Source organism: Sander vitreus, chromosome 19, assembly GCF_031162955.1.
Source record: "Sander vitreus isolate 19-12246 chromosome 19, sanVit1, whole genome shotgun sequence".
Taxonomy (NCBI): Eukaryota; Metazoa; Chordata; class Actinopteri; order Perciformes; family Percidae; genus Sander; species Sander vitreus.
In genome coordinates, this window is record NC_135873.1 from 16398615 (window position 1) to 16408525 (window position 9911).

At 41.1% G+C, this 9911-nt stretch overlaps 1 protein-coding gene across 1 annotated transcript in view; it reads right to left on the reverse strand.

Annotated features, from left to right (window-relative positions):
• Nucleotides 1–5897, reverse strand: part of mblac1 (metallo-beta-lactamase domain containing 1) — a 10079-nt gene extending 4182 nt beyond the window's left edge. Inside the window, exons 1-3 of the mRNA XM_078275985.1 lie at nt 5359–5897; nt 4484–4642; nt 826–912 (exon numbers count right to left, since the gene is read on the reverse strand). Coding sequence (XP_078132111.1) covers nt 826–912; nt 4484–4642; nt 5359–5778 — 666 coding nt within the window. The 5' untranslated portion in view covers nt 5779–5897. The remainder of the gene's footprint in view (nt 1–825; nt 913–4483; nt 4643–5358) is intronic.
• Between the last annotated feature and the right edge of the window lie 4014 nt (nt 5898–9911).

Sequence of the window (9911 nt, forward strand, 5' to 3'; positions counted from 1 at the left end):
TCAACCTTGACATGGTCATTCTCAACATGACTCCATTGAATATGTCAGCAAACGTCTTAAGAAAAGAGTTTTTATGAGAGCTCAAACATGAGGAAAATGTCATTTGAGCGGATCCACCATACATATATATCAAATAATGGTTATTATGGGTGGCATATTATCATTGAGGGACAATACCAAGTGTGTGCGCAATGAGAATACATATATATTATTGTTTATTTAAGTTAATAACTTCGTTCCCTACTAATACTTTTTTTTTTAACTAACAGAACGTGCCACAAACAGTTTGACTCCTTTTTTGCAGCGGTGGAAGAAGTATCCAGATGCTTTGCTTAAGTAAAAGTACTAATACCACACTGTAAAAATACTCTGTTACAACTAAAAGTCCTGCATTGAAAACGTTACTAGTAAGTATCATCAGGAAAATGTGCTTAAAGTATTAAAAGTAAAAATCCTCCCATTTTAGAAAGTGTAGAGGATCCAAACAGTTGTGTCTTATTAATGGTCTAATCATCTCAGCTGGACTCTCAGCTTATTTATAATAAAACATCAGATTTTATAAACTACATGTGTTTTGTGTGCAAAAATCTTCACTTGTAAAGTAACTAAAGCTGTCAGATGAATGTAGTGGAGTAAAAAGTACAATATTTCTCTCTTGAATGTTGCAGAGTAGAAGTAGAAAGTGGCATGAAAAGAAAAGACTCAAGTAAAGTACCTCAACATTTGTACTTAAGTACAGTACTTGACCCCCCCCACCACTGGCCTGACCAATTAGATATTAGATGAATCAAAATCAGTTTTAATGGCTGAGAGAGCCAAGAGTACCTGCTTCCTGGTGAGAGTGGGTTCAGCCCGGGTCTCTGCAGGAGTTGGTGTATTCATTTCCATCCTCCGTCCAGAGTCCGCTGCCAGCTACACAGTAGGTAAAGATGTTAACAGCAGCATTTAAATGTTTGCCTGATAATGGCACTGAAGGGGAACATGCACGTCTGTACCAAAATGGGTGGAAATTCTGACTTTCTGGTGGAGTTACTGCAGGTGAAGTAGGAGTCAGGGGGATCAGCAACGTCAGCACCAAAAATATCTTAAAACACAACGCAGTTTTACATGCATTTAAAAAAAAAAAAAATCTGAATAATACAAATACAAACCTCTGGAGATTGGAAGCGATATTAGGAAGGTCTTTGTCAACTGGTATGGACTTTAAGATGTAGAATATCATCAAACCAATCAGACTCCTTTTTAAAATCACACTTTCATTCTCCAACTAACAAATTCATGTTGAAATACAAACACGTTTTACAAAAAGGGATTCTGGATTAAGCAGTTATGATCAATGTGACCCATTACCAAAGGCGTATTAGATGAAGTGCTGTGTACTTCACAACACAAAAATGAACAAAATCTAATCCGTTATTCCTAATTTATGGATCAAGAGATTTCTGTAAAACATAAACATAGTGAAATGTGATCTGAGGATCAAAATGACTTACTCTCTGCCTGAGATGTGTCCCTTGTTTACTGTGAAGCGGTAGCTAACATGATGACTTCATTACTGTCTGAACTTTAGACTTTGGCAACAAAAACAGGGCTTTTGTTTTATTACCTAAATTACTGTCGCAACCCATTTTAACAACTATGTCGTAAGATAAGTTGGTTTACTGCCTCCCACAACATGAATGTTGTCAAAACAGAGAACTATTACAGACATAACCGCAGTTATTTCTCTTCATTCTTGCGTTGTTTCTGTTCAACAACCTGAGAAGTCATTTATAATCTACAATCACACTCACACAAATATGTTTTTTTTTTGTTTTTTTTAACAAGGTGGTGATATCTGTTATCATAAAAATTCCTCCTTACTACTAGTGGTCTGCAGAAAGCAGTTAATGATTCATTTGGGCCACAGAGACACACAGAACAACACCGTTTTATAGGAGTTCTGGGAGGAGAATAAGGAAGCAGTTTCATTTCGGGTAAAGAGGTACTAGATGTATGCTGCATTCCAGAAACCACGGCTTTAGTCATCTGAAAGTCAAAAGACATCAACGTCTGACGAGAAGGCCTAGAACGATCATATGAAATGTACTGAAGAAACATAACGTATACACGTTTTAAACTCTACAAGGAAGTAGTTATGGCTACAGAGCTGATAAACCATCCCTGTTGCACTGTTAACATCCTACTGACCGTGGATGGTGCATTGTTAGTAGAGCCGGCTGGTGGGTTGAACAGTTATTATATCTAATACTCAAAATACTCTGTTACAAGGAAATGTTCTGCGCTGAAAATGTTACCCAAGTAAAAGTGTATAAGTATCATCAGGAAAATGTACTGAAAGTATTAGAGCTCCTGCACACTGGCTGCGTGGCGTGAGCGTGGCGCTTCTGTTGCGTGGCGTTTTCTTTGTCTTTGCAACACCAGAAACGTGTCTGACGCGGCGCTGCTGCTAGCCTTGTCTGTACACATGTAGGTTTCTCATAAACATAAACATAAATATATACTGATTTGATTACAGCAAAGACAACGTCAGCAGGATTGATGGCAAAATAGGCTCCAGAATATTTTGTTCTGTACTGACAGGTGCAATATTTGAAAATCGATAATTATTTATTATTACTTTTTTAAATTTATATCTGCATTTATGTCAAGACATTTGTAAAGTAACTAAAGCTGTCAGATGAATGTAGTGGAGTAAAAAGTACAATATTTCTCTCTGGAATGTAGCGGAGTAGAAGTAGAAAGTGGCATGAAAAGAAAAGACTCAAGTAAAGTACAAGTACCTCAACATTTGTACTTAAGTACAGTACTTGACCCCCCACCCCCACCACTGGCCTGACCAATTAGATATTAGATGAATCAGAATCAGTTTTAATGGCTGAGTCAGTGTAAACACATATATCTTATTTGACTCTGGCTTTTTAAAGAACAAGGACAAAGCTGAACAAGGTGAACATAAACATGTGACTACTACTGGATGTACGGATAGAAGTGTGTGTATATGAAGAAGTGAATATATACATATACACATTAGGGGTGGGAACCACCGGAGGCCCCATGACACAATATTATTGAGATTCTAAACATATTGCGATATTCTGCAATTTATTTGCATGTTATTACTTTTTTTCATTTTTATTTAAAGACTCATTTCCTTCCCCCTGACCTCGCCATCTTTATTTGACTAACTTCCTCCTGCACACTGACGCGCCCCCTCCCCCACCATCGCTAAACTTGCCCTTCCTCATAGCTGAAGAATAAAATCTGTTTCATGTCTGTGGTACAATCAGAGAGAGACTGATTGAGAGAGACTATATGGCAGCTGATTGGCTGCTATATAAGTGGCATGATGGTCTCATTTGTAGTCGTAATACAGCAAAATTATATTTGGACCAGCGACAGAAAGAACTACAACACCACGGAATAATAATAAAAAAAGACCATTAGAGGTTCAGGTGCGTGGACGTAGGAAAATTAAGACCTGGTCAAAATTATTAAAGACCTAGAATAACATAATACTAATAATAAATACAATTTTTTTTTGGGTAAAACAACACAGGACTTTCACCCAGGAGACCGGGGATCATGTCATTCCTTCGTGTCCCGTTTCCTAAAGTCAACCGTCGCTTTCTTCTCACGATAACACGCCAAGTGCCGTGTACGTTTACGTCCGCTGTATACAGCGTAGACATACGCGCGGAGAGCTCAAAATGCGTACAGATAACGCGCCATTTGGCTTAAGAAAGTGGGCGTGTAAGTTTACGCGAAGTCATGATGTCATGTGGACCGCTGTACAGTATAGAGTAGTAAGTTCGGCCAAACAGTCCTCTCAGTACGGGCCTCAAATTATTGGAACTGCCTTCCTATTGAACTCAGAGAAAGCAGCAGCTATCCATCATCTAAAACCACACTCATGAGATGGATTAAAGACAATCAAAACTGCAATCATCAATAGCTGGTTTACCTCATCCTAGGTTCTGCCCTTCTTTGTATTGTACTTATTTTTTATTTTATTTTTTTGTCCCTCTCTCTTTTCTCTACTTTCTTAATTTGCTTTCTATCTTTCCTGCATTCTTTTTTTTTATTAATATAATATGGCGATGTGTTGACCTGGGCCAGGCGCTTAGATCGTTACAATAGGGCCCTAAGAGTCAATCTGTGTTTTGGATGTTTTTTATTAACATATTATGTTAGTAGTGTGTCTGCCAACCGTTGGTGGCAGTCATGCAACAAGTTGTTGTGCCAAATGTGGAAAAATAATAGGCTCGTTCGAGATGAGCCAGGTCAGCGCAGAATGGATCACAGGCGATCGCCGCCCAATGCATGCTGGTTAGATTTAGGTCCGACTTGATCCTGACTCGCTCTGACGTAATGTAATACCAGGTCAGAACATGTTGGCTCATCAGTTCCTGAGGACTCTGAAAGGTAGTCCGTGTCCCGGTATGATGACATCAGCGGTGCACAGCGCCTCCCGGCGACTGACCTCATGCACTGCAGGGTTCATACTCAGGTCCCGCCAGCTGTCCTCGTCTGCGCAGGACTCAAATAAGTCCCCAGCAACAAGCACCGTGCCCGCCGAGGTTCCCGTCACCCGGACGCTGACGTCTTGTCCCGTATGTCCGGGACTGGGAACTACAGATACCTGTGGGAGAGACGCAACGCTGTCAACGCCTCAGGGAAGAGCAGCAGAACACACAAGGCTGCTGAGCTCCGTCACAGTCCGACTTTGTTTTTTGACTGTCAAACATAATTCCCCGGTTGCATTAAAACATCCTATAATTTGTTCAAGCACCTTTATTACTCTGCAACATTGCACTATTGTCTTTCTGTCTACAAATGCCATGTTGTTTTGTGTAAATATATTTTTCCTAGTTTTAGCTGTAGGTCTATTTCAGTGCATTGAGAGCAATGAAAAACTGGAGTCAAAAATTCCTTGTATATGTTCACATAATTGGTCAATAAATCTGATTCAGATTTTCCTATTTTTTATGTTAGCTATTTTTTTAGATTTAGTCCCAGTCTAAGTCCTGAGATCGGTTAGTTTCAGGCAGTTACATCTTTTTTTATTTTTAGAAGCTTTTATTTTGAAAACTAACTACATCTAGTGTTAGTCAGGACCAGTACACACACTGCCTGAAATATTTGACTTCTGTTTTTCACCACACTGAATGAAAACACTGCGTTATAAATGTCTTTTCCTGTTCTGAGGACTTCTTTGTCACAGAATGTTCTTTTTAGACAACAGAAAGTGAATGTGTTGATTAATTAAAGAGTTTTAAGAAGCCATTTGCGGTTTAGCTAACTGGAGCCCATGTTTAGACGGAGTCCCTTCCCCTTTAAATCCCCAGCGATACTCACATGCTCGTCAATACAGTAGGCATGTCCCTCTGCTAGCTTGTTGGGCCGGTATGTGTCCCCTTCGCTGATATCATACCCGACTATCATCATCGCTGCTGGGAACAGACTCAGGTTTCCTACGTGGTCTGAATGTCCGTGAGTCCCCACGACCACGTTAATGTCCCCCGGGTCCAGACCCCTCTCTGTCAGTGTCGCTAGGAGAAAGTCCCGGTCCCATGGCCCCCCGGTGTCTACCAGAATAGTCCTGGGTCCGGTTATGAGTGTGATGGTCCCGTCCGCTCTGAACGTGCCGCCGGGCTGAGGGAGACAGTACCCGGCTTTGAGGACGGACACGGAGTACGGCTGTCCGGAGAAGTCCAACTGAGACTGAGAGACTGTTTGAAACTGACCGGAGACCACTTTACTGTCGGTCCCCATCATGTATCATAGCATCTATGGACAGGCCATTAACTTTCATCTGCTTCCACCATTACACGGCCGAATTTGCGTTTCCTAGGATGGAAAAGGATCCGGAAAATATCCACCAACGAAGGCAACAAGTACTAGCCAATCAGAGACAGAGTAGGGCGAGCCATTCCTTCGCCATCCTAGGAAACGCATCAACTGTTCAGTGCAAACCTTCGTAACAGGGGCAATGTCGCCACCTGCTGGACCGGAGTCTGTAGGCTATAACATCACCAGTGCATTTCTTTCATTTTTGGATTAAGATAACTTTAGATTTAATGTTGACACTGAACAGGAGAAAACAAGCCTTTAATGTCAAAGTCAAATAAATGATATTTATATATCCCAAAATCACAAATTTGCCTAAAAGGGCTTTACAGCATAGGACACCCTCTGTCCTTACAGGCAACATTTAGATAAGAAAAAACAGGAAACTAAAAAAGGAAGAAGCCTCAAAAAGAGCAACAGGTTCCTCTTCCTGGATAGACAGACAGACATGCAATAGGCTATATGTGACGTCCATGCAGAGCAGACACAGATAACAACATACAAAGTTGTGACATAAAACGGATTTGTATCTGACAGTTTTGTTGTCATAACTCATTGCTCATCCTCATGTGGGCGACAGAAACTATGCACTATGGCTTTAACACACACACACACACACACACACACACACACACACACACACACACACACACACACACACAAACTTGTACTTCTACAAAACTATCAGTGTTTGATAAAAGAGTCGTCATGTTAAGCTTAAAGGAGACTCCTCTGGCAGAGAGGGCTGGATCTATAGCTGATTCAGCTTCTGTGATGACAGCGTATCTTCTGCCTGTCACTGTAAGACACCCACCCACTTTGTTACATCTCTCCTAGTCTCCCCTTACTTCCTATCACCTCTTCACTGTCCCTGCCTAATTAAGCCATAAAATGTCCGCACATAAAGACTCTTTTCATAAAGGAATTTCATAATTTTGCATCTCGAAATGAATAGTGGTCAACATGAATTCATATTAAAACAAGTAACAAGTAAAAAAAACGTACATATTTGTATGGAAACAACGTCCTGTCCTGATTTGCTAAAAAAAGAGTGTTGACTCAACATTAGATGCAGACACGTTTAGGCTTCATGTTATTCATTGGAAGTGTGTTCTAGCTTTATTCTCCCAGAATAGTAAGGTGCTGACTGTACAGATGCTAGCTGCAAAAAGAAGACTGTTTCTATAGAAGTCCATGAGAAAATTACCCTACATCTCAGTGTTTTCTTAAACCTCATGCGAAGTCAATTGGAACATTTTGCTCGCCTAAAAACAGAGAGAGCTGAAGAGATGAAATGTTTCCTTGGGAATGACATGTTGCTGCTGGTAATCTCAGCAACCAACCTGATTAGATAGGTAACCTACAGCCTGTGAGTATATAATAGCTAAAAGAACTGATATGTCGTGTCAAGTCAAGATAACACTAAACAGATAACTCCGTAATGATTAACGTTAGAAAGCAACGTCGCTGTTTGAAAACCGAGAAATAGAATGGGGACGTTGAACAGTTTGCCGTGGTCATTTGACGAGTTCAAAAGAAAATGGCGCGCCGCACAGTGCATTGACCTAGAAATATAATATAGTTAGCCTGCTTCAACGGTCACAGTTCTTTGCAATGGCAATGGTAAACGTGAGATGGGAATGTCAGTTCTACTCTTATTCTATTTCTATAGTTTTAACACTGTTCTTACTTTCAATGAATGCTGTAGAATCTCACCATTCTTCTTGTTCCTCTGTTTTTTTTTTTTTTTGAAAGAGGATTTGTAATGAAATAGCACCAAAACTTACATTATCATTACTGTTTTAATATGTCTGCTAAAGGTACAAAATAATTGTCAATTGTTTCCCCAAAAAATCCCCCTTTTATTATTATTATTTTATACTTTAATTATGAATTAATATGTCCAGGGTACAAGCGGCCAAAATGGGATTCCTCAGGAGGGTGGCTGGCGTCTCCCTTAGAGATAGGGTGAGCAGCTCAGTCATCCGTGAGGAGCTCGGAGTAGAGCTGCTCCTTCGCGTCGAAAGGAGCCAGTTGAGGTGGTTTGGGCATCTGGTTAGGATGCCCCCTGGGTGCCTCCCTAGGGAGGTGTTCCAGGCACGTCCAGCTAGGAGTAGGCCTCGGGGAAGACCCAGGACTAGGTGGAGGGACTATATCTCCAACCTGGCCTGGGAACGCCTCGGGATCCCCCAGTCGGAGCTGGTTAATGTGGCCCGGGAAAGGGAAGTTTGGGGTCCCTTGCTGGAGCTGCTGCCCCCGCGACCCAACCCCGGATAACTGGACGAAGATGGATGGATGGATGGAATTAATATGTATCTGTATTGATACAGATACAGATAGCTTTATTTATCACCGAAGAGCATAATAACTTGTATTTGTATAGTGCCTTTCATAAAACCCAAGGCAACTTTACAGAATGACAGTGGCTATGCTAAATGAGATTGCAGGCTCAGGAGAACAGGTGGTGTTTCAGGACTTTTTCTAAATATGTCCAGGGATGTAGTATTTCAGATATTTGCGGGAAGGGTGTTCCAGAGGGATGGGGCTGCAACACCAAAGGATCTGTCTCCAAAGGTAGTCTGGTGTGGGGAATGGAGAGCAGACCAGCTTCTGAGGACCGCAGGTTTCGGGGTGGGGTGTATGGATGGAGGAGGTCGGAGCGGTACTGTGGGGCCAGGGGCATGGAGGGATTTGTAGGTGAGAAGGAGGATTTCATACGTGATGCGGGGACTTAATTGGGAGCCAGTGAAGGTGGATGAGGGTTGGGGTGATGTGATGCCAGGTCTTGGTGTGGGTGAGGACCCTGGCGGCAGAGTTTTGGACATACTGGATGCCTGTCTATGAGGGGAGCCCAATAAAAAGGAATATGGGAAAATGTATAAATATTTGACTTTGTAACAAAAATACAAGGTAAAATAATGAAATCAATAAAGTGCAGAGTCTATTGCGCAGAACGAAATTTCAATTGGAGAACCCATTTCTCCCAGAGAGAGTTTAGTCGCTCTGCTGGGCTCCGATGGCTTTGGAGCAGACTTTAACGATATCGTTAAGGCGGTTCATGTCCTTCACAGACAAACCGTTAAACCAACAGATGAACTAACAAAGTTAACAAGCTCTCAATATAAGACAGGTAGACAGTACACAGCATCAACCTACACGCAACATGATAAAATATTGCCTATAAATCAATAAAGTTTAGTATAATGTAACCTAATCTAACCCTAACCCTGCGGCAGTTACACAAAGTAAAGACAATTTGTACTTAAGGATAAAACCATGAGTAAGTTCCATTAGACACACACACACACACACACACACACTGTACCTTTGAACTGAGTCTGAGTCATGCAGGACAAGAGTCATTTCTCTTACGCTACACTTTCCATATATATATATATATATATATATATATATATATATATATATATATATATTATATATATTATCTGATATTTTTGGTCCTTTTTTGGCCTTTAATTGATAGGACAGCTGAAAGGAAAGGAGGGAGAGAGAGGGACAACATGCAGCAAAGGGCTGTGGGTTGGACTCGAACCCAGGCCACAGCAGTGAGGACTGAGCCCTTAGTACATGGGGCGCACACTCAACCAGGAGAGCCACCAGGGCACCTCAAAGAGAATTAAAGACTTATTTCTGTGACCTTACTTTATTGGCCTTATTATATGGCAATACTAAATCAATGGACTTTACCAGTCCCTTTGTTGTACTCTGTATTTACAGTACTCTTATCTGCCCCCCACCCCTCTGTTTTTCCCCTTACATGCAAATTATGACAACGTCAATGCTTTATCACCTGAATGTGTGTGGCTAATGTGTGTCAGAATACCGTCAGAGTGGTAGTACCAGGCACAAACAGAATCTATTCAACATCACCATGTAGCACCATAAAACAACAATAAAACCTCATAAACAACCACTGTCATATTGTTGGCTGTCGTTAAGGGAAACACTGCGTCTGATGTTATTCTGTAAACTGACCTTTTTTATAGACAGCTCTGTTAGCTGTTCACCTCTGTTACATAGATTATTTATGACTTCTGTAC